Source organism: Procambarus clarkii, chromosome 86, assembly GCF_040958095.1.
Source record: "Procambarus clarkii isolate CNS0578487 chromosome 86, FALCON_Pclarkii_2.0, whole genome shotgun sequence".
Lineage (NCBI taxonomy): Eukaryota > Metazoa > Arthropoda > Malacostraca > Decapoda > Cambaridae > Procambarus > Procambarus clarkii.
In genome coordinates, this window is record NC_091235.1 from 21,776,047 (window position 1) to 21,802,080 (window position 26,034).

The 26,034-nt window shown below is 45.0% G+C and overlaps 1 protein-coding gene across 1 annotated transcript in view; it reads right to left on the reverse strand.

Moving 5' to 3' along the window:
• Positions 1–1,435: 1,435 nt before the first annotated feature.
• The window catches only part of LOC123768233 (tyrosine-protein kinase Dnt), a 230,132-nt gene continuing 205,533 nt past the window's right edge, over positions 1,436–26,034 (reverse strand). The window contains exons 3-9 of the mRNA XM_069317186.1: positions 15,549–15,804; positions 13,971–14,154; positions 12,930–13,275; positions 11,570–11,856; positions 8,005–8,139; positions 7,009–7,168; positions 1,436–5,464 (exon numbers count right to left, since the gene is read on the reverse strand). Of these exons, the coding sequence (XP_069173287.1) occupies positions 5,216–5,464; positions 7,009–7,168; positions 8,005–8,139; positions 11,570–11,856; positions 12,930–13,275; positions 13,971–14,154; positions 15,549–15,804 (1,617 nt within the window). The 3' untranslated portion in view covers positions 1,436–5,215. The remainder of the gene's footprint in view (positions 5,465–7,008; positions 7,169–8,004; positions 8,140–11,569; positions 11,857–12,929; positions 13,276–13,970; positions 14,155–15,548; positions 15,805–26,034) is intronic.

The window sequence follows — 26,034 nt, forward strand, 5'->3', positions numbered from 1 at the left end:
GACAACAGCGCCACCAACAGGCAGCAGACAACAACCCGCCCAACTGGCAGACAGCAGAGCAACCAACAGGCAGCAGACAACAGCGCCACCAACAGGCAGCAGACAACAGTGCGACCAACAGGCAGCAGACAACAGCGCCACCAACAGGCAGCAGACAACAGCGCCACCAACAGGCAGCAGACAACAGCGCCTGCCCCAACAAAATACCCGTCCGCTCACTGCGTTTAGCGCCACCGCCTGTCTGTTAGGGACCGCGGGCCATTTTGCAATTTTTATTCTATTCTCGCGCTGGTGTTAACCCACCATGAACACACACACACAAACGCCACGGCCGCTCACGAACGCTGCAGGCGACCACAACAAAGCCGGGCTGGCTTTTGTTGTGGCTGCTTGTCCACCTACTGTATTATTGTATTTGTGTGTATACTTTTTTTGTTTTAACCCCCCTCCCACCATCACCACGTATGGCGTACCAGTTCCTTATCTCACGTTATTTATATGTGTGTGTGCATGTATGTATGTGATAATGTGTGCGCGCTTTACATAAATGGTATGACAAATTAGGTCTTATGATTGATTTTTGTTTTCTTATGATTGGGGGGGGGGGGTTGCTCCTCCCCCCCAATCATAAGAAAGCAAAAATCAATCATTGGGGGAGGTTGTTCCCCCCCTCCCCCCTACAAATCATTTCTATTCATCATTTTCTCATCCAGTGAGTTATCTTTCTATGATTATTTGACTATTTTAGTTAACATCTGATGAATATAGCCGCGGTTCACACACTCTGGCTTATACTACCAAATTTAAATACCATTGTTTGATTTTTCATAATCGTTTTTCCCTTTTACATTCAACCTTTCAATTCACATTTTAAATAATGATACATTGTGGGATCTTGTTTTCGCGTGTTTATTTGGTCTGCAATAGTCGGTACTGTCAAACGGGAACGACTCTTGTTTGTAACTTGATGGACAGAGGTTTTGACTCAATGGTCGTTGAATTTGTAGTAATTCTTAAAAATAAAGTGGTTATCCAGGAATGCTATGAAGGTTATCCAGTATACGAAGGTTATCCAGTATACTGGTTATCCAGTATACGAAGGTTATCCAGAATACGAAGGTTATCCAGTATACTGGTTATCCAGTATACTGGTTATCCAGTATACGAAGGATATCCAGTATACTGGTTATCCAGTATACGAAGGTTATCCAGTATACGAAGGTTTTGAAGTTGATGGCAACTCTCTGGCCACCAAATTAGGATATTTTAGTGACTGGCCTCTGAATGTCTTTGCGTATCCTATATAAATAGAATGTCTTTGCGTATCCTATATAAATAGAATGTCTTTGCGTATCCTATATAAATACAAATTAAATTTGTTTTGTTTTTTGTTTTTGAGAACACGGTGGATAAATGAGGTAGAAATACACCATAGTTTGTAGCATCATTTTATTCACTCATTACTCACATAAACTATACAAATATCATTATATACAATCAATATACAATTATTACACATATATATACAGAACAAAAAATTCCCTCGATACACTAATTTGATATTTCTTCAGTTATAACACTTCCTTAGTCTCTATGTAACTGTGGTAGCCGCAGCTTTTATTGATAGCAAATTATTGAATTGAATTGGTAGCTTTTATTGACGCAAATCGTATTTGCTTCACAAAATACCAATTTTGGGTGGAGAGAGAGGAAAATGTGTGGAACATAATACTACTTTACCAATAATGGGACAATCAGAACACCTCGTCTGGAATAGTCAGGTATACACACACATGGTGTACAAGATTACATTACTTCACTGGGTGTAGAGTCCTTCATAGTTAACTATACTCTTGTCCCCTACATAATGATAAATAATATTTTCTCAGCTATTTCCAATGAATTTATAATTTTTTAAAATTTTTATGCATTGAAAATCAATTAACTATTTTGTAGAGTATGTTTATTTCAAAACATTTGAAACTATGAAAAATCCAAGATCAAATTAATTGAATAAAATTTGATCAGCGGGAATCACTATTAGGGGAAATATTCTTGGAAGATTTGCCTTATTTTAATGCTTTTGTGTCTCTAGTATCAAAATAGGTTAAGTTATTCACAACAAATATATACCTTAGTGATCAGATTTCCAAAAAAATCTATTCCTTTCACTAAATGATTTGTCTATGTACACTGGCGGTTGCTTCACTATTTGCTCCTAATATAGGATGCAAACAGTGTATGGAAATATCACATTATCCTGCAATATACAGGAAGGATATACAAAATGACTCAAACTCTAGAAAGCATGTCTTCATTCAACACAATACAGAACACTACGGGTGAGGACAATAGCAGCAGTCTCCTTCCTCCTAACAGAACGTCGCATTTTGACGTATACTCTACCTAAAGGCAAAAATTGTCGAACTAGAAAATGGAAGCGGCTCGCGAAATTGACATACTGACCCGTTTTCTGTTTTGGGTCCTCTGGTAGGTTAGGAGAGGACACTTTAGTACGATTATTGACGTTGGGAAACCTTAGGAGGACGAGCTGGTTAAGGTTCCCACAATGAGCATAGTATGTTAAATGAACCAAGCTGCACTCGTGGTTCCAGCGGGCAATGGTAATATCCAGCAGGCAATACATTATCCCTTAAGGGATAGTGTTGCTGCTTGTCACTCAAGCGTGTGAATGTCGCGGGGCAAAAAGAGGACTTGGAACACGAAGTGGGAGTCTTAGCGACGAAGCTGCACTGTACAAATGTGACCAGAACTTACAACATACAAAAGCTAAGTATGACTAGTGAACAGTTCAAGAGAAGTAATAGCGACGTACAGCCTGTACGTACAATAATTACATGTCTAAGGGTACGTAAAAATACAGATTTATGACTATGAACACACATGGTTTTGCGGTAACGCTTCAGTTGGAAGGTTTGAGAGAGGATTTTCAGGATGACTTAAACTTTCCACGTTTCATGTAATCTACATTTGTGCTTTGTAGTTTAGTTCTGCTGTGAGTGGCAGTTCTTGCCACTATTTTCCTGCTAGTTTCTTTTCAAATAAATTCATATAGAAACTCAGAAGATCACTAGTTACCTGCTTGATGGGGTTCTGGGAGTTCTACTCCCTAAGCCCGCCCCGAGGCCAGACTTGACTTGTGACTTGAGTTAATTTAATAATTAGAAAATCTGTTAGAACCATAAGGAAGATTCGAACTTGCATACTGGCCAAACAGACGCCTTTAACAAGTTAACCACGACATCCACGCCGGTTTAATTGCTTTTGAGAAGGTCGTGGTTTGAGGCGTGAGCTCTGGACATAACCAGAGTGCAGGTTTTAATCTCGTGGCTCCTGATTTTCTCATTGATACATCACTTTAAAGTGATTTCTTTATGCAGATATAATAATGCAAACAAATTAATCTTACTGGCATGAAATTAATTATTATCAGGGAAACCTTAACCAAGTGTCACTAAGTCGGTCCATTTACCAGAATTTGTGTTATAATTGTGTTTGCGGGAAAACAATTACATATACCAACATAAATTTTAGTACAAAATTCTTCCTCAACAGCCAGTTTTGTGAGCTGTAAGACTCGTATGTGGTAGGGGGAGTTAGCAGAGGGGGGGGGGAATCTTACAGAAAAATAAGAATTGGCCAGAAATTAATTTTTTGAAATAACTTTGAACGTTAACATCTTTAACTTCTTAAATAATATCGAGGAGTACTTGCCAGAATGTAGTTGTTATGAATACTAACTTTCAACGTTGAAATCGACTAAATCATAATTTTATATCACAAGATAAACCAGAAATTTATCATTTCATGAATAAAACAATGTCAAAAGACCTCCGCTTAGCGCCTGTGATCCAGAGCCCATCGGAGCCACATTCCTGTTGTCATCGTGTCGGAAGTCCAGAGTGCTCCTGGCTCTGCCTCCATGGTACTCAAGGCCAACAGAAATGTGATCGACAGGACTTTTGACGATTTGAACTGATTTCTGCCATTCTTTGTGGTATCTTAGTGTACTACAGTATCTTCTGTAGCTAGGACCTGGTTTCTTAGTTGGCTCTATTAACTTCCCTAACTCCCGCAGACAGAACACGTGGCTAAGTGCTCAATGTTTGCTATGTTTGGATGAGAATATTTTTATTGTGATTGTGGCGTAAGTTGATCGATCTGTCTGGCTTTTGTAGAGTTTCCACCATTTTCTTAATTTTCCCCTGTTCATTGACAGTACTTGCCTTTTCGTAAGCTTGTTCTAATTTACTTATGGCTCGTGAAATATTTTCTCAAGTTGGTGGATGGCACGATAGGTAGGTGTGCATGTGGTTGCGTGTGTGTGCATGCGTGTGTATTTGTGAGTGCATGTGTTGTAACACTCAACGGGAGGCCTTACATCTCTCTCACTCACACACAGGTCTTCTCCCCATCTCGTCCATTCTCTTCTCTCCTCCTAGTAAGGGTTAAGTGTAGAAGTAGTAAACACCTAGGAAACTAGGTATCAGGAAGACGCCCATGTAGGCACAATGGTCACACCGCTCTCCATGGCTCCTCTCTCTCTCGACGGCTGACCTGCTGACCCTTTGGGGATAACAAAGGTAATCACTCTGTTCCCCTCTACTCTCTCTCGATCTCACTTTCCTTTCAACATCTTCCCTTCCTCCGCTTCTCGGTCTGCGTCTCGCTTCCTCCTTCGTTCTACGGTATTCAGCATTAAGTTGAGGTCATGGGGTCGGCGGCGTTACCTCACTGGCAGACTTGTGGACGTTTAGGCTACGTATATAAGACAGTAATGGAATATTGAGAAGAAGCGTGAGTGTGTGGACAGTTACAAGCCTGGTTTACCATCGCGAGTCCTCAACAAGCCTGTTGATACACATATGTACCCCCTTTGGTTACGGTGTTAGCGTGTGCTAGAGTATGATAGACTGGGAAGATAGTCCAGGCATGTACCAACCGTGTGTGTGTGTGTGTGTGTGTGTGTGTTTGCGTGTGCCCCGCGCGTGTACGTGTTATGTGTGTGTCTGCATTTACATCTTGACACAGCTCTACCTCCTTTCCCTTACTTATTTCGTTTTTTGAATTCCAGCAAACTATTTCTATCCCTTTTCTTACTCTCCTCACTCTTCCCATCCCTCTTCTTCCCATCTTCACCCTTCCCATCCTTCTTGTTCTTCTTAGCACCTCCTCCTCCCCCAGCCTCCATGTATCAGATGAAGCTGTTGAGCTGCTGGTGGAAAGCAGCGAGGTAGTCGAGGATGAGCTTGGCATGCGGTCGGTCGTGGGGATGGATGGCCCAGCAGAAGGCCATCACCTTGTACAGGTCGTCGGGGCAGTTGAGTGGCTGGGCCAACCGGTAGCCGTCTCTTAGGTACTCCCCCATTTCACACGTCGCCACCTCCACGTACGGCTGCTGCGCCAGCGTCGTCAGCTCCCACAGGAGCACGCCGTAGGACCACTGTGAGGGGGAGACGAGTTGGGGTGAGTGGTATTGGAATGAGAGGTATGAATGGGTATTTTAGACGACAGGAGGTCTTAGACTACAGGAGGTCTTAGACTTCAGGAGGTCTTAGACTTCAGGAGGTCTTAGACTTCAGGAGGTCTTAGACTTCAGGAGGTCTTAGACTACGGGAGGTCTTAGACTACAGGAGGTCTTAGACTTCAGGATGTCTTAGACTTCAGGAGGTCTTAGACTACGGGAGGTCTTAGATTACGGGAGGTCTTAGACTTCAGGATGTCTTAGACTTCAGGAGGTCTTAGACTACAGGAGGTCTTAGACTACAGGAGGTCTTAGACTTCAGGAGGTCTTAGACTTCAGGAGGTATTGGACTACGGGAGGTCTTAGATTACGGGAGGTCTTAGATTACGGGAGGTCTTAGACTTCAGGAGGTCTTAGATTTCAGGAGGTCTTAGACTACAGGAGGTCTTAGACTTCATGAGGTCTTAGACTTCAGGAGGTCTTAGACTTCAGGAGGTCTTACACTTCGGGAGGTCTTAGACTTCATGAGGTCTTAGACTACAGGAGATCTTTGACTTCAGGAGGTCTAAGACTTCAGGAGGTCTTAGACTTCATTTAGTCTACCTTCTGTAATCTTATACCTTCTGCATCATAAGTCTCCCTTAGTCTTAGGTATTAGGAAGCATTAGGCTACAGGAGGTCTTAGGCAATAGGAATTGGACAACAGGAAGTCTTAAAGCCTCCTGTAATCTAAGATCGTGGGTCTTAGTCTACACAAAGCCTCACGCTACAGAAATTCTTAGACTGCATGGCCGAGGCCTGTAGGATACATTCGTTTACTTTTCCATAAACCACAGTGTTGCCTAGACCAACCACAATAATCTACAGGTAACCTTACCCGATTCACTTCACTAACTTTACATTTGTTTTCCCTAATCATCATTTCGAGTGTTGTACATGAGCCTGTATTTTTTAGGGTACAATAGTTCATTTGTGTACTTTCGAACACTTATGATAGGACATATAGCAACTCTTTGGTCAAACGTACAAAAATGGGCTGTTGACCCCTACCACAATTCACGTTGTGTGTTACTGAATTAGACCAAACGATACACTTAGGAAAGTGGAAAAGTAAAGAAGCCAGAATAACCTGTCCTAGCATTCCTGCCCCTCATTTACGATATCTTAGGCTTTATTTAGTACATACATGTGGAACACCAGGCCTAGGAATGATTTAGCTTGTATTTTTCTACAAAAATTAGCACAAAACGTGAATATTGTTGGCTGCAATAGTCCATTTTTGCACGTCCGACTAAATAGTTAATGTAAATAGTGTAATATTAGAACGGTGGTTGGAGGGCAGAATCCCCTCATTCCCTCCCTCCTTCCTTGATTCTGGAACAGTTCAGAGCGTTTCCCCTCCCGATTCTGAAACATTTCAGAGTCTCGCCCCCCCCCCTCCCCTCACAATTCTGGAACAGTTCAGAGCCTCTCTCTCACTCCACTTCCGTCCCTCGCTAAAAAGCGCAACCTCGCCGACTTACCACGTCACTGGCTGTGGAGATGAGTCTGTCGGTAATGGCCTCATACGACATCCACTTGATGGGTCTGGCCAGCTCCGACCCGACGGCCTCGTAGTCGCTCGGGAAGAGGTCTCGGGAGAGCGCCGCGTCGGTAATCCTCAGTTGTAGCTTCTCACTCACACTGTTAACGTAATGGAGTGTTGGGTTATTATCCCATTAACATGCGCCTTTGAAAAAAGTTAATTGCAAAATAAATGATAAAAGTTACTGTTTTAACTTATGACATAACGATATTGGGGTGAGATATGGAGAGGTGTTGGACCGTACCTGAGGATACGTACAAGAAGTACACGTACAAGACACCCACACGTACAAGACGTACACCTAAGGACACCCACACGTACAAGTGGGTGTCCTGAGTTGTCCTCAGTTTATCTGAGGACAACTACACATACAAGATGTACCAATTTCATTTGCCAGATCATTTGCTTTGTAATTTTCTTCAGTCTTCCCTGCACATTTAATCTCTCTCTCACACACACACACACACACACACAATACACACTCACACTCTCTATCTCTCTCTCTCTCTCTCTCTCTCTCTCTCTCTCTCTCTCTCTCTCAAGATTGGCCGACTCGCTCGCTCGACCCGGCGGAGCCCGGGTCGACCGCAAAAGATTACAGCATTTAAATACTGGGAGTCATCATATAACTAGTACCTATCCATCTATCTATCCATCCCAGGGTTAACAGTTTTCCTTTCATCACACCTGGATGTACTGTATATTAAATATTACAGTATTTACCCTCTTGTATTCACCTTCTACTTCTGAGGATGTCAAGTTATACCTTGGCGAAATGTAAAGTATAAAATGAACTTAGGAAGAAAGTTCAGAAACACCCCAAAGTGAAGAACTTGAGGAATATTGAGAACATCGGCACAGGAATCATCGATCTACCGCCGTCGGTGATATTCAATACTACACAAATGTGGAAGAAACACGCTGTAACACTCACACGCAGTTCCTGGCGGCAAGGTCCCCGTGGAGAACATTAGCCGTGTGTAGGAAGGAGAGGCCATGAGCTGCCTGCACCGCCAGCTCCACCAGCTCCGCCGCCCGTAGGTGGCCACCTCGGTGCTCCTGCAGGTACCTGTCCAATGAAGAATATGTGGGCTGTTAACCTCAGGTTTCTGTAGTAGCTACATAAATATGTGCGTGTACATAGGTGTATATATAGGGGTCGAAAGTTAGCTTTCCAGCGCCGTATTTCCATATACTGGTTGAATGAACTTCATTTTGAAGCTGCCTTCTGAATTTGTGTCTATGATCTCTTCTTATAGCCCGTTTCATTTACAGTTTAGAGTTGTTTTTTTCCTGACGTCTCTCAGGTTCATCTGCGTCTCCAGCTTCCATCCGTGATATCTGATCCTACACTTTATCATTTTCAGCACTGCCTCTCTGGCTATCAATTCCTCTTGGTATCTTGCACGTCATCATATCTCTCTTGGATTGCTTTTCCTCCAACGTGTTGATTTAAAGCTCACTCAGCCTCTCAGATTAGCTGTTTCCTCCCAGCTCTGAGGAGGGAAGTCTTCTCACCTATATCTATATTTTTGTTTTAGTGTATTGCAAGCCCTCTTTGTGGGGACATCGTGAGGGTGTTGCCGGGCAGGCAACATCAAGAGGCAATATGTAACTCAAACCTCACAACCCACATGCTTGGTTATGCAATGAACGGTAAGGATATAATGATAAACAGTCTTTGAATTTTATATGACTGTATAAGCTTGGTGATTGATTGTTGCCGCAGGAGGCGGCTAGTTTATTGTGCATCCCATACTCATCCTGTGAGCGATAGCGCAAAAAGCATTACAGAGGGCACAAAAGGTCTTTATCAGACCTCATCTTAGATTATTACATAAACAATTTCATCTATCATTCACACCTTATAGTTACAATATCAGCTAGTTACAGAGAAAGTGCTATTTCAAGAGCTATATATTTACATTATTAATGACATTATAAGTCATTATACATTAATGGTAGGTCTTATCGCTAATACATAATAGTTTGACCAATAGAGATATTACAGAGTCACAGGGGAGCTTCTGTTTATTATTAAACTTCACAATACACGACTTGTTTTTAATCTTATATGTTATTTATATACTGGAAGTGAAATATGGATACAGTGCAAGGATGTCAGGTATTTTATCCATGGTGATAAGATAGGTTGCCATATCATACAGAGTAAGCTTAGATTTATCTCTAAATGGCTCAATTTTACTACAATCCAAGATATAGTGTTCGAGTGTGTGTCCCTGTCTTTGTCCACACACTTTACCATTTTACCGTATCCATTGTAATAATTGTCCACCTATATCCATTCTCTCTAATTCATACATAATTACTTCCCTGTTAGCAATATCAAAGGCATATTTTAAATCAAGAAATGTTGTGTACTTGTGCCTTTTATCTCCATGGACAGTAAGAAAGGTTGTGATACAGTTGTGTACACTTTTACCATGTGTGAAACCATTGATATTAGTTGACATGTGCTCTTTAACTCTATAAAATAGTCTATCAAGCACCATTCTCTCAAAGGTTTTGCACATGCAACTGGTCAGTGAGATGGGACGGAAAGCATCAGGTTGGCCAGGCTTTGGTACAGGTACGTAAGACTGGTGGTCCGTGATACAGGCAACTGCCCAGTGACATAACTCGCATTAAACAGTTCTAATAATGGGTTACCAGGCACACGATGTAGGAGTCTTAGAATATCATAGGTGATACTGTCCTCACCAGGAGCAGTGCTACTGCCCCTGGAGAGGGCTGCATCCAATTCATAATCTGTATATGGAACATCACATTCATCATGTTGCTTGCTCAACATGAAATTTATGAGAGCATTTCTGTCTGTGGACCTCGCCTGCAATTTCTCCCTAGTGCTAGCTGGTAACATTCCAAAGCTGGAAACCTGAGCCCATTTCGTAATTAACTGATTGGCTTTCTGTAGCGGGTTTGGGTGTGAAACTTGTCAATTATGTTTACCAATAATTTTGTTTATGCCTTTCCAGGCTTTGCCCAGGGAAGAATGCAGGTTAAGTCCACTAACAAAACCCATTCATTTTGTCTCAGTTCAGTCATTCTCTCCCTCGCCGCTGCAAGCGCGGCCTGAAACAGTTTTAACATTTGAGGAGTTGTAAGGTTCTTATATGCTTTACCTGTCTGTCTAGCAATTGATTTAAGCTCTTTCAGTTTAGCATCATCATAGTACTGGTTGTGTCTGACCTGTTTACCGGTACGTCTTTTTGTTTGGTGTGACTCACTATTTTTGATGGCCTCATAGGTTTCATTTACGAGGTCATCATAAAACTGTTGTACATTCTCAGGCTCATAATTGCTATACCAATGTTCTATGCTGTCTATAAAGAATTTTTCTTGCTCTTTCCTTACTGTTAGCCTGCGTCTACTCAGCTTAGTGCCAGGTAGGTCAACATTAGCCACGTGTATGTTAGTTATTATGGCTAAATGGTCAGACATTAAGTCGTCCATAATATCAGTCTCATGAGTTGTGTATGACAGGTTTAAGCCTATGCACCTATCTAGGACTCCTCCATATATCTGAGTTGGTTGATGCTTACTGATAATTTGAACATCATCATATGCATCGAGAAGTGCCAACAATCTTCTCCCGTTGGTGTTTGTGAGTTGATCCCCTAATTGTTTGTGTTTAGCATTTAAATCCTCAATTAAGATCGTAGGGTCAGTATGTGCAAAATTAGGTAGGTCAGTATACTGGAGGAGGCCAGTAAGTGCATAGGCATTCAAAACATTAAGTGTACAGTTACCAACGTGTACCCGGATACCATGATATTGAAACCCCTCTCGTTGTTGGGCGGGAAGTGGCTCATGTAAGTTTGGTGAAAATTTGCTAATCCTGGTAGTTAATGTAACTGTTGACTAATGGCTTAGCTTCAGTGAACGACATTTTTAAGTAATAGTTCCGTGAATTGTAAAGTATTTGGAAGTTTGTAGAATTTTGTAAGCTGCTGCTGGACCTTACACAAATTTTAGAGATGATTTTAGGTTTAAGAAGACTCTGAAAAAATGGACTACAATGTTTCGTGTAACGCTGCAATATTTGTTTTTTCTACGTGAGATTTACTCGACATTATATATAAAAATATACACGCAGAGGGGAAAAGGCGGAAAAGATTTGTGTGTGTGTTACGCATTTTACATAAATGTTTTTAGTTAATTATGCAAAAGATGATCAAATTACATTTTTGTTACATGAGAAAGTCCATTACATATATTTGGGGTAGTAACTGTACTCTACCAGTGACACATGTTGTGTATTTCCGTTGGTGCTGCTAGTTGGCTTCTGGTAACGATGGTTTGTGCTTGTGTAACAACAAATAATTATGCTACTGTTACTAATGCAGCTGCTTATACTACTGCTGCTACTACTGCTCCTGCGACTGCTGCTGATGTATTGCAGCAGCAGCCGCCACTACAATTACTGCTGCCTACTAAAAGACTAAAACCACACAGTCTGCTAGGTCAAGTACACTCACTGTTTAAGATTGTTGTATCCGTGGAAGGGGTAGATGAGGAAGGGCGAGGAGTTATCAGCGAAGGAGATGCCGACCATGGTGAGGACGTTCCTGTGGTAGAGGTTGAAGAGATGAGTCCCCTCACGATAGAGGGCAACCACCTCGTCGTGCGGTGCTCCCTCCGTCACCGTCTTTATGAGCACCTGCTGGTCTTGCTCTGGTCGGTCCCGCTGGATCCATCCTCGAAACACCCGCCCGAAGGAGCCTTCGTGAGCCACGGCGGTCAGACGAACTCGCTGGCGCTCCACCTGCCGGAGGTCAAGACCATGGCGTGAGAAAGCTGTAAAGGATTTAGACAGGGAAGGGTAAGGCATAGAGGCTAGAATATACAAACAAACTGCGACTCAGGAAGTGACTGAAGAAGTAGATTAAGCAAGACACGACAAAGAGAGTGGAGAGTCTGGTTCAGTGGAAAACGTTTGAGAGGGTAGTTACGATGGGTCAGTCTCAAGATCAAGGTTGACCTAGGTTAACATGTGGGACACAGTGTGAATAAGGAAAGTAGCAGTTGTTTGAAATGCCAACAGCAGTAGCTTAGAAGTACCAACGCCGTGAGGATAAGATAAAACTAGTAATGACAATGAAGCCTAATGACAGCTTATTCATATGGAACTTCGAACAAATTATCGTAGTTTTGAGACTAAGTTTCCATCCTTCGAGAAATCAATGTAAAGATCAACTCATAATCTCTGTGAAGTTCAAAAACTGACGGCAGATGCTTTCACTTTAAAGTATAACAATGTATAAACAAAGTATTTTAGCGTAAGTTCAATATTATAGAGGACTTTACCGATTAGCAAGAGTGACTGGGATAGTTCTGACCATGCTATGGTACTAGAGTGTGGCACTATAGTGGTATCAGGTTAAAAGTGTAGTGTTGGAATTAGCATAAATTTTCACCGCTCGTGTAGAAAGAACCTTTTGGTTCTTCGCTTGAAGTTCTGCCATTCTTGGGGTATACTATACAAACCTGGGACATCTCAAGATCCCGGTTCGAACCTCGCTAGTATTTAAAGATTTCAATTCTCACTATAGCACGGATAGTGGAAGCAAAAGGGCTAGGCAAAATAGGCAGCTACCTAGAGAGATAAATATATAAAGGCGACAAAATATATGTACATGACGGGAGAAGAAAATATCAAAGTGTTCAGTGAGGATCCACAAGATCTTCTCTGAGTACTCTTTATTTTCTTCTCCGAGGCTATGGGTCCCTACACTTGCACAAGAGGTGGTACCCCTGTACATGACTATATTCCCCTCTATTATTCGCCCTTCGGCGCAAAACATAAAAGGAGAAACACTCCAACAGCGCACGCCTCACCTCCATTTGCCTGAACCTCTCCTGAAGCTCGGCTGCGGATGGATCAACAATCACCTCCGAGCGACTGAGGGAGCTGGAAGACTGACAGGTGTCTCTGCTGCCGCTGTCCCTACTCACGTCACAAACCTCCCTGCTGCCGCTCTCTCTGCTGCAGGGCGTCAGTGAAGCCGTCGTCGAGACGTGGGCGGGAGTGAGGGGTGTGATGGGCGTGGTGAGCTTGCGGAGGGAGGCGTAGGAGTTGATGGTAACGGAGGAAGGAAGGGTGTAGGTGTTGTTGTTGGGTGTGGCCGCTCTCAGTAACGTAGAGTTGGTCATGGGTCGCGTCTTCACTCCCAGATCGTTGATGCTGTGGAAAATAACGTCTCGTTGCGTTACTTGGTAAGGCTGGAGGCAGGTAAGCAATGATGAAAGAAGGAACCAAGTCGAGAAGACTATGTAGTATCCGGAGGCAGGTATCAAGGCGAAATTAGGAAAACTTCATATCACAAAATTAAATATTTTTGTAATTTAGATTATCACCCGCTACAGTATAATGAACTAACGATACAGCAAGAAGCAGTATCGTGTTATTAGTCTTGTATTCAAAGCCTAGCAAGACCCAATACCTGCTCAGTGTTCATGTCCAAAAACCAAACAAAAAACTTTCACATGAACTTCAACAAAATGGTTTGATTTGCTGTTGTTTTAAGCTCAGAACATGAACGCTGTTTGCCACCTCTTGAACGACAACATTGATGGAGATTGAGCCACACAAGAGGTGGCACGGGCATGAATAGCCCCGTAAATAACACTGTTCTCGGGTTAACATATATTACCTGAGTCTCTGCATCAGCCACATCACGGGAGACATCTCCCGTCAGGCAGGGTGCAGTCGCACCTCCACAGATCTCCTGTATCAGCTATTGATACTGGTAATGGCTCAAAAGGGCCACCACTTACGGACTATTCATGCCCGTGCCACCTTTTGGGTGGCTTAATCTTCATCAATCAATCAATCAGCCACATGCTCCAACTGACCTGCCGAAGGACCAGTCAACCTACCCGAGGATCCTGGGGTCTCTGTCCCTCTTGATCCGCTTCCTCCTGATGTAGGCGACGATGACGATGATGGTGACGACGAGGGTGAGCCCCGCCAGCGCCGGGACGACGTAGTACACCACCGGCAGTGTGTCTCCTCGCTCCCCCAGCGGGCCCAGGTGCGGCGCGTACATTTCTGCTGACTGACCTGAGGCGCAAGAGGTAAAAATAACGATCAGGAGACAGTTTCATTCACCTGGGCTGTATGGGGTCTCGAACCGTTGACCCCACGCGTGTGTGTGAGAGGTCGACGCTCTATCACATGCCCCGGTTCGAGACCCATACATCCCAGGTGAATGGAATGGTTATTGCCACGGAAGTGTGGATGACAATTTATCAGGAGAAAGTTCTTCTGGCTTAGCACATGGGAAGAATATAGGGACACGGAGCTAGGATATGAGGACACGGAGCTAGGATATGAGGACATGGAGCTAGGATATGAGGACACGGAGCTAGGATATGAGGACACGGAGCTAGGATATGAGGACATGGAGCTAGGATATGAGGACACGGAGCTAGGATATGAGGACACGGAGCTAGGATATGAGGACACGGAGCTAGGATATGAGGACACGGAGCTAGGATATGAGGACACGGAGCTAGGATATGAGGACAAGGAGCTAGGATATGAGGACATGGAGCTAGGATATGAGCTAGAGGGTGTAAAAACGGTGCTCAACCACTTTAACCATCGAGGATCGAACCCCAACCGGTGTTTGTCGGTGTAAACTACTAATCACATGGCCCTGTATGACCTAACCATCCTGTGAAGATGGTGAGGTCTTAGGTTGGGCACAATTCCTTTCCCCCGTCCCATCCCAAATCCTTATCCTGACCTCTTCCCAGTGTTATATAGTCGTAATGGCTTGGCGCTTTCCCTGATAATTCCTCCTCCTCCTCCTCTCCCGACCAGTCCAAATTGTGGAACAAAGACATTTCAAGTCTATTTTTCATAGTGATCAACATATGGCTCCTTAGCTCCAGAAGGTTGGGAAGGGGTAGCGATGCACTCGTTTGCTGGGTCAAGACACAGGCACCTTAGCCTTGAGACACTCAACACAGTACACATGAGTCACTACTCCCATGTAAACACGCTCATTAGAGTTCATGATCTCATACGAGTCCCCTACTCTCATGTTTACATTCCACAGGGTATGGAATGTATACATGCATACATTCCACAGGGTACGTACTCGAACTACGTACGTATACTCCACAAAATACATATACGAGTCACTCATACTAGCAACCCGTCCTCACACTTAATGCCTCATGTTTATACGCTAGAGACACAACTCATAAATCCATGTGCTCATCAATATATATATATTTAATGAAGTATAATTTGGTGGATTAATTGGTATGGGATATCTCGAGACTGCTGGCAGCATCCCCCTAATATCTAGGGACTAATGGTAGCATTCCCTGATATCTTGAGACTCCTGGCAGCATCTCCTGATATCTCGGGACTCCTGGCAGCATCCCCTGATATCTAGAGACTCCTGGTACCACTCCTATCATAACCTTCGAAGTCAAGCTTACCTTCGAAGCAGATTTTGCGTCTCTTGAAGTAGAGGATTGTGGGCGGCTGTCGAGACCTGGGTGACGTAAAATTGATGTTGAAGATGACGTCGACCTCGGCGCTGGCTAGGCCCGTGCAGGGCAGGTCGAGCCTGAAGGTGGCGGGCACGGAGGGTACAGTGCCCGTCAACGATACGTTCACCGAGGGCATGGCTAGCGGCAGCGGCGCGCCGGCCACCTCCGTCTCGTTCATCCAGATGGCCATGTTGTACAGCACCTGTAGGGGAGAGAGAGAGACGTTTATTACTGTATTTGAAGGGGAGATATGCTTATTACTGTAGCTTAAGGGGGGTTAAGAGACACGCTTGGTACTGGAGCTTAGGAGGAGACACAGACATCTGTTACTGTCTCTCAAGGGGAAGAAGGGAAAGGAATTATCAAGGGAAAGTGCCAAGCTATTATGACTATATAGCACTTGGAAGGAATAAGGATGAGGATTTGAGAAGGGACGGAGGGAAGGAATGGTGTCCAACCACTTGTGGACGGTCGGGGATTGAACGCCGACCTGCATGAAGCGAGACTATCGCTCTACCATCCAGCCCAAGTAGTTAGACAATAAATAATAGAACAAAATGCTAATGAGACTCTGAGAATTTGAAAGGAGCCTTCAAATCCTGATTACATTACGTTTTCCAGTGATGGTAACCCTTCATAAGACTATGGGGGATTATAACCAGATTTTCCTTCACTGTCTTGAGGGCTCAAGACACAACGCCCGCCCTGGCGAGCCTCGCCCTCAACATAATTCGCGGACGCACAGTAGTTCTCGGGTGAACAACAATTATTTGACAAGCGGAGGCCATTTATGCAAAATACAGCGACAACCGGGTAATACACGGCCGATTAGATATATGAAACGACGTCAATCCGGCCAGGTTTGGAGGTAGAAAGGCGCTGTTGTACTGTGTGGCTGGGTGGAAGGTGTGCCATTGTGGGTGAGATATGACCGGGTGTAGGCAGCGGTGGTGTGGTGTTACCTGCTTCACCTGCTGCTGTTGTTGATGCTGCAGGTGCTGTTGTTGCTGCCACTACTGTTGATGCTACCACTACTGTTGATGCTGCCGTTGTTGTTGATGCTGCCACTGTTGTTGATGCTGCCGTTGCTGTTGTTGATGCTGCTGCTACTGCTGTTGATGCTGCCACTGCTGTTGATGCTGCCGTTGCTGTTGTTGATGATGCTGCTACTGCTGTTGATGCTGCTACTGCTGTTGATGCTGCCGTTGCTGTTGTTGATGATGCTGCTACTGCTGTTGATGCTGCTACTGCTGTTGATGCTGCCGTTGCTGTTGTTGATGATGCAGCTACTGCTGTTGATGCTGCTACTGCTGTTGATGCTGCCGTTGCTGTTGTTGATGATGCTGCTACTGCTGTTGATGCTGCTACTGCTGTTGATGCTGCCACTGTTGTTGATGTCACTGCTGTTGATGCTGCCGTTGCTGTTGTTGATGTTGCTGCTACTGCTGTTGATGCTGCTACTGCTGTTGATGCTGCCACTGTTGTTGATGTCACTGCTGTTGATGCTGCTGCTGCTGTTGATGCTGCCATTGCTGTCGGACCAGTACAATTGGCAACACCGAAGACCAGCCCCAGTACACCAGGGGCAAGACCCACCAGCCACGGCGCTAGTATGAAGTGTGCCCTTATGATTCTACTCCTCAGGACTCGAGCACACAATCACTCGAAAATACATAAATCTCGAACATAACCTAACCGATGACCCACGAATAGAAAACGGAACATCACATCATTTTTTTTTTACGAGCCGCAGAGATATTTAGTAGACCAGTTTTTGGTCTTAGATGATTTATAAGACAACATGAACGTACTGTGCTGGTCACCGAGCCAGTCCCCCCTCCCTGCGTCACGCTGCGTCACGCTGCCACCACATATCATAACACCATCATCACAATCAAATGTTCCAACCTCTGTAATCATCACTCCTCATCTCATCGATACCTATTATCATCCCCTCTCTCTCTCTCTCCCCCCAATCACATCCTGTACTTTAAACACACCCTTCCCTGCCCCCTCCCCCTTTATTACCAGTCCCTGCCCCACCTCTCCCCTCCCCATCTACACCCATTTACTCCTCCCCATTAATACCAGCTGCCCCCACCCCCTAGTAATAGTAGTAGTAGGCATTCATCAGTGACTACTACTCCATATTAACACCCCTTTAACCCCCCCCCCCCCACCTTTCTGTCACCCCCTCCTGTTCCCCCTCTTTCCCATCGAGGCGACGTGTGACTGACAAGCGCGACTAACAGCCACTGTTGCATAATTGGCGTATAATAAGCAGGCTCCTCGTCATGCGTAAACTGCTCGTTAGGTCGCTATGGTGAGGGTGATGGTGTGAGGGGTGATGGTGGAGGCGAGGGGAGGGGGAGTTGGAGGGAAGGGGGGAGGGGGAAGGGACAGAAGTGGGAGTGGAAAAAGAGTGGAAAGGTTTGGGAAGCGAGGAGAAGGATTGAACAGGTGAGATAAAGGAAGATTACGCAGGTAGGAAAGGGAGGAGAGGTTGAGGGGGGGGAGGGTTGGAGCAGAGGGAGGAATGAGAAGTGTGAGAGAACCACGGGAGATGGGATGCTGCACGCAGCTGGACCACGGGAGATGGGATGCTGCAAGCGACTGAACCACGGAAGATGGGATGCTGCACGCGACTGGACCACGGGAGATGGGATGCTGCACGCAGCTGGACCACGGGAGATGGGATGCTGCAAGCAACTGGACCACGGGAGATGGTATGCTGCACGCAGCTGAATTACGGGAGATGGGATGCTACAAGCGGCCGGACCACGGGAGATGGGATGCTGCAAGCGACTGGACCACGGGAGATAGGATGCTGCAAGCGACTGGACCACGGGAGATAGGATGCTGCAAGCGACTGGACCACGGGAGATGGGATGCTACAAGCAACTGGACCACGGGAGATAGGATGCTGCACGCGGCTGGACCACGGGAGATGGGATGCTACAAGCGGCCGGACCACGGGAGATGGGATGCTGCAAGCGACTGGACCACGGGAGATAGGATGCTGCAAGCGACTGGACCACGGGAGATAGGATGCTGCAAGCGACTGGACCACGGGAGATGGGATGCTACAAGCAACTGGACCACGGGAGATAGGATGCTGCACGCGGCTGGACCACGGGAGATGGGATGCTGCACGCGGCTGGACCACGGGAGATGGGATGCTGCACGCGGCTCACGAGATAATATAAACATACTGCCATATACAAGAGACGTTGTAGCGTGAGCAAGGCTCGTGATTACAGGTCTGGGAGAGGAAATTACCTCACTATCTATTAAGCCTAGTCGGATAGATAATTTTAAAAATTGATTTTATATCAAAATTCACTTAGTGTTCATTTAAGATGATCTAAGGTGAGGCGAGGAAGGGGGGAGGAGCTGTGTATACTTGTATATGTTCGTTCTTGCTAGTGGCCTTTGTGACGGGTGTGTATGTTTGGCTTCCTCTTGAGCTTATCTTGAGATTGATTTCGGGGCTTAGCTTCCCCGCGGCCCGGTCCTCGACCAGGCCTCATTTTTGTTACACATCCCCAGGAAGCAGCCCGTAGCAGCTGTCTAACTCCCAGGTACCTATTCACTGTTAAATAACAGGAGCATCAGGGTGAAAGAAACTATGGCCATTTATTTCTGCCCTCTACCGGAGATCGAACCCGGAACCTCAGGACTATGAATCCGAAGAGCTGTCCACTCAGCTGTTAGGCCGTAGGTAAATATGTACCTATTTACTGCTAACCTGTTTACCTGCTTAATTCTGCCCGTATAAATGTATCTTTTTTTTATCTCACTTTCTCTGTCACTTGTTCTATGTCACAGCCTCATGTCTCACTGTCAGTTTCTGTACATTATTGTGTAATGTTACAATGTTCCTGTGTTTGGCAGTCTGTCTCTTTGTTATTCTGTACATGGCTGTTTCTTGTCATCTGTTTATTCGTATCTGTCTTTGGTCCACCTGTCTATTTTGGTTTAGCTGTCCCTGTTTTTATTTGTTTTATGTCTATGTTTAGCTGTTTGCATCCATGCCTGTTTGGTCGTTTATTTGACCGATTTCTGTCTGTCATTTTCTGCGTTCAATTTGTGGGACCTCTCACACACACACACACACACACACACACTCACACACACACACACACACACACACACACACACACACACACACACACACACACACACACACACACACAGCTGGAGAGACAGGCAGGTGTAGCTGGTAAGGTGCTCCAGTGGATAAGGGAGTATCTAAGCAAAAGGAAGCAGAGAGTTACGGTGAGGGGTGAGACCTCCGATTGGCGTGAAGTCACCAGTGGAGTCCCACAGGGCTCTGTACTCGGTCCTATCTTGTTTCTGATATATGTAAATGATCTCCCGGAGGGTATCGATTCATTTCTCTCAATGTTTGCGGACGATGCTAAAATTATGAGAAGGATTAAAACAGAAGAGGACTGTTTGAGGCTTCAAGAAGACCTAGACAAGCTGAAGGAATGGTCGAACAAATGGTTGTTAGAGTTTAACCCAACCAAATGTAATGTAATGAAGATAGGTGTAGGGAGCAGGAGGCCAGATACAAGGTATCATCTGGGAGAGGAAATTCTTCAGGAGTCAGAGAAGGAAAAAGACTTGGGGGTTGATATCACGCCAGACCTGTCTCCTGCAGCACATATCAAGCGGATAACATCAGCGGCATATGCCAGGCTGGCCAACATACGAACGGCATTCAGAAACTTGTGTAAAGAATCATTCAGAACTTTGTATACCACATATGTCAGGCCAATCCTGGAGTATGCAGCCCCAGCATGGAGTCCATATCTAGTCAAGGATAAGACTAAACTGGAAAAGGTTCAAAGGTTTGCCACCAGACTAGTACCCGAGCTGAGAGGTATGAGCTACGAGGAGAGACTACGGGAATTAAACCTCACTTCGCTGGAAGACAGAAGAGTTAGGGGGGACATGATCACCACATTCAAGATTCTGAAGGGGATTGATAGGGTAGATAAAGACAGTCTATTTAACACAAGGGGAACACGCACAAGGGGACACAGGTGGAAACTGAGTGCCCAAATGAGCCACAGAGATATTAGAAAGAACTTTTTTAGTGTCAGAGTGGTTGACAAATGGAATGCATTAGGAAGTGATGTGGTGGAGGCTGACTCCATACACAGTTTCAAGTGTAGATATGACAGAGCCCGATAGGCTCGTGAATCTGTACACCTGTTGATTGACGGTTGAGAGGCGGGACCAAAGAGCCAGAGCTCAACCCCCGCAAACACAACTAGGTGAGTACAACTAGGTGAGTACACACACACACACGTGGTTGTGGAAGCACACACTATTCATAATCTTAAAACTAGATATGATAGGGAAATAGGACCGGAGTCATTGCTGTAAACAACCGATGGCTAGAAAGGCGGGATCCAAGAGTCAATGCTCGATCCTGCAGGCACAAATAGGTAAGTACAAATAAGTGAGTACACACATACATATAAGAATGATAAGGAAATAGGCTACATATTCATTTAAAGCTTTCAAAGGTGGGGCCCTGGAGCTAAGAACATAAAACAGACATCCACTGGAAAAGGGAGAACAATTATACTGTTATGAAATAACTAATTTGGTGCTAATTTACAAAGGGAAGACAAACCACTGATTTCCTATATGATGAAAAAGTTTTGCTTGGTAAACATATTGGGGATCCACAGCAAGATGACAACAATCAAATAAGAGAGTGGGTTAGGTAGGCTGTATATTCCTCGACTGTCAGAAAGCATATGTCAGCCACATATGCTTTCTGACAGTCGAGGCTGCAACGTCTCGACTTTCAGAAATTCAAGTTTCTGACTGCTTGTCTACAACGACTTGTAGACAAGCTAGAGAGACTGACTACCATATCTGCAAGAGTTGGTGAGAAGAGAGGTAACGAGTGGAGTACCACAAGGGTCATTTGTATTTCTAATACATGTCAACGATTTCACAAGAAAGTGACATTCCTGGTTTTCGTTCCTCACTCTCCTATAACTTTCACTTCTTCTTTCTCTTGCCTTTTACTCCACTCCTGTCTTTCCCTCTTGTTACCTCATTATCGTTCAGCCTCATTTCTCACAATCATTAATCTCCCCATTTATCTTATGTATCTAACTTCATTTCCTTTTTCTATTTGTACTGCAGACGAGGAGTCACAATAACGTGGCAGAAATAAATTGACCAGACCACACACTAGAAAGTGAAGGGACGACGACGTTTTGGTCCGTCCTGGACTATTCTCAAGGGACGAAACGTCGTCGTCCCTTCACTTTCTAGCGTGTGGTTTGGTCAATCTATTTGTACTGTTTTAAATATGTAAATATATATAATGTAATGAATAATTTTTCCTTCAAAATTCCTTTCCCTTTTAGCCCCCTTCGCCTGTCACTCTGGACAGACTGATGATGTGGTAGGCCGCTGTAGTGAATAATTAAGCAATCATGACCCAAATTGTTTGGGCCGTCACTGGTACCCTCCGGCCTAAGGTTACATATGGAGGGATGGCGTGCTGATAGTGGGTGGTTGGGGAGGGGGAGGGAGGGAGAGAGAGAGAGAGAGAGTGGAGGGGCAGAGAGAGGGGGAGAAGGGAGGGGAAGGTGGAGGGATGGGGGAATAGTGGAATGGATGGAAAGGGATGTGGATGTATGGAGGACAAGGAAGTGGATGAAATCATCAAAATAAAAACAAAACGAATTCGTAGATTATTCCCGAAATTTTGATTGATTGATTGGTAAAGATTAAGCCACCCATATGGTGGCACGGGCATGAATAGCCCGTAACCGAAATTTTCCCCTGTTAGGCTATATATATCCAACATACGAGAGGAGAAGAGAGAGAGAGGGGAAGACGACAGGAAACAAGACTGGATGGAAGAATGGGGGACAAGAGCGGAGAAGAGGAGAAATAACAAGAGTGAACAAAGAGGGTTATGTTACGATGATTCCGAGGATCAACGTCCCCGCGGCCCGGTCTCTGGTTGTAGTGATCTGGTCAAACAGGCTATTGGACGCGGCTGCAGTTGAGTGGACAGCGCTCGAGATTCATAGTCCTAAGGTTCCGGGTTCGATCCCCGGCGGAGGCGAAAACAAATGGGCAGTTTGTCACCCTGATGCCCTGTTCACCTTGCAGTAAATAGGTACCTGGAAGTTAGACAGCTGCTACGGGCTGCTTCCTGGGGGTATGTAACAAAAAGGAGACGTGGTCGAGGACCGGGCCGCGGGGACGCTAAGCCTCCAAAGTCATCTCAAGATAGCCTAAACTAGCCAGCCTAGCTCGCCTGTCCCCCTCTCCCCAAATTTGAATGTTTGCCGACTAGTTCCGGACAAGTTCCTCGCCACGTGCACCATTTCAACCGTCTCCGCTTCATCCGTCATGTCCGTGGCCTGAAGAGACTGTAAAATTTGTGGCCTGAGGAGTTTGTAGGGTCTATGGCCTGAAGAGACTATAGGGACCCCATCCCTCCGCTATTTCCCGGTATCGGGCAGCCGGGGCGCATCCGATCCCACGATCGTCGTCGCCCCTAAATCAACACAACAACAACAACATTTCAACCGTCAACCAAAATTAATCGAATTAACATTTAGAGTTATTTAAAACACCGGTATGTTTGACCCCACGTTCCTCTTGCATGGACCACACTGGCAGCTGCAAATACACATCAAAGAGACCACAAATAAACACAATTCAGAGACAAAATATTGCTTGCAACTTCTGCCTTTCACAAGATGAGCCGAGAGAGGGAGGAAAAACCCCAGAGCAGTATCTTATGAAGAGAACTTAAAACCGGTGTTGGTGTGTGATTTACCATAAGCCTGAGGAGCATTACGGAGCAGGAGGAGGAGCAGGAACTGCACAATGCACGAGGGGGAACTCCATTGTGCGGGCCAGAGCGTGGTTTTATGCTCTCTCAAGCGGAAGTTGCTGACAAGAAGTGAGGCAATAATTTGTAGTTGTTCTGTTGGGGAAGGGGAGAGGTGGTGGGGGGGGGGGAGGGAGTAGAGAAAAAGGGGGGAGAGGGGATGGGAGGCACTGAGGCAAAAATGAGAGGGAGAGGTTGGGGTAAAAATGAGGAGAGAGATAAGAGACGTGAGTGTGAGATAATGCGGTTGGGAGAGGATGAAGAGGAAGAGAGATACACGCGCGCACGCACGCGCGCGCACACACACACACACACACACACACACACACACACACACACACACACACACACACACACACACACACACACAGAGTGTTAGACGGTTGGAACAAGTTAGGTGAGAAGGTGGTGGAGGCCAAGACCGTCAGTAGTTTCAAAGCATTATATGACAAAGAGTGCTGGGAAGACGGGACACCACGAACGTAGCTCTCATCCTGTAACTACACTTCAGTAATTACACACACACACACACACACAGTTCCATGAGATAACACCTTAAACAACTATGATGATGACAGCTACTGAACACACGTGTCTTACGACGTTCAATGTGATAACTTGGTAACAGACCAGTAATATTGCCACTACTGAACACCGGGATACACAGTCATGCGGTTCATAACAAATATCTGACAATATAGATAATGATACGTAGGAAAAGACTGAATAAGATGGTCTGAAATACAATGTGTAGTGTTCTAATTTATCGTCCAATCTTATATCTAATTTCAAAGTAACAGTCAATACATTAATCCTTACTGAGCTAAGAAAGTTAGCCAGGAAACACAGCCCCGCTCCTGTGCCAGTTAAGTCCACAACGGGCTCACCATAGCCTGTGCTACTTGGAACATTTTGTTCCCGGTTGCTGAATCTTAAACAACAACAGCAGCCAAGAAAGCTGTTCATGACTACAACTTTAAGCTCGTGAAATCTGCAGAATCTTATCTTGAGATGATTTCGGGGCTTAGCGTCCCCGCGGCCCGGTCCTCGACCAGAAGAAAAGAAGAAAAGAAGAAGAAAAAAAAAATTCTCGCATATTTTAAATTGTTATTAATGATCATTTTTTTTTATATAAATATTTGACCTTCAGTTTCTATAACTTTATAATTTAAGTCGAGGGAAGGAAGGCAAGAAACTGTCAGGAGAAAGCGCCAAGCCATTACGACTATATAGCACTTGGAAGGGATAAGGATAAGCCCCCCCCCCCCTCCTTACGGGCTATCCATGCCCGTGCCACCTCTGGGGTGGCTTAATCTTTACCAATCAAATCAATCAGGATAAGGATTTGGGATGGAACGGGGTTAACTGAGGGAGGTAGAGGTAGTGTCTGGCATGCCTGCTGAGAGAGATATACCTGTAGAGGGTTTCGGGAGTTCTTCTACTCTCCAAGATCTACTCCCCAGGAGGCCAGATTCACGAAGCAGTTACGCAAGCACTTACGAACCTGTACATCTTTTCTCACTCTTTGGCGGCATTGTTTCCAATTATTGAACAGTTAATGAGCTCCGAAGCACCAGGAGGCTGTTTATAACAATAACAACAGTTGATTGGCAAGTTTTCATGCTTGTTAAGTGTTTAATAAATGTAACCAAAGCCGTCAAAGATTACGAAGATGTACACGTTCGTAAGTGCTTGCGTAACTGCTTCGTGAATCTGGCCCCAGGTTCGTAAGTTCTTGCGTAACTGCTTCATGAATCTGGCCCGAGGATGCTAGGGCTCCTCCCTGGCAGTGTTCCCAACAGCAGCTCTCGCACGCGCTGACAAGGTCATCACAAATCATCAACTCATTATACCGGAAATTCCTCACTTCAAGATCGAGTTGCCGTTAAAAGAAAAACACATGTTATTCAACTGCTTATATATTGGAATGTTTTGTAACGACTGTCATATTTGTGTATGGTTACGGCACTACTGTAGTGAGCTGTAGTACCAGCAAACGTCAAAAGGAATCTGTATTCAGTAATTCGAACCATCTGAGATCAAAACCTCATGAGAGCTGGAGAATGCGCAGTGAAATGGGATCGAACCTGCGTGCATGCACTGGATATATATTTGATCCCATTGTGCCTCTTTAGTATTTTCTGTAGAGAATGCTTCCTTCACTTTCAAGTTTGAGTTTATTAAGATAAGAGTATATACCCCAAGAGGGTAGAGTAGCCTAGGCTAATGAACAAATCCACAAGGGCCGTGAGGAGGATTCGAACCTGCGTCCGGGAGCATCCGGATTACATAGCCTAGGCTCTTTCTACCCTTTCATATCGCAAGACTTCTGCCATTGCGGCCTTGATCAGGTGAACATGAAACATGGGGGGAGTAGGGTGGGTTGTTCACAGAATTCCACGCCCCCTGCTAGTCAAGAGTAATGAAGTGATTACCGCCCCTGATAAGAGTGGGTTTCCAGGGATGGTTCCAGGACGCTAGTTCCAGGTGCTGATGGTAGGCGTGTGTGAGAACACGGTGCTCCAGGCGCTGTTAACGGTTACT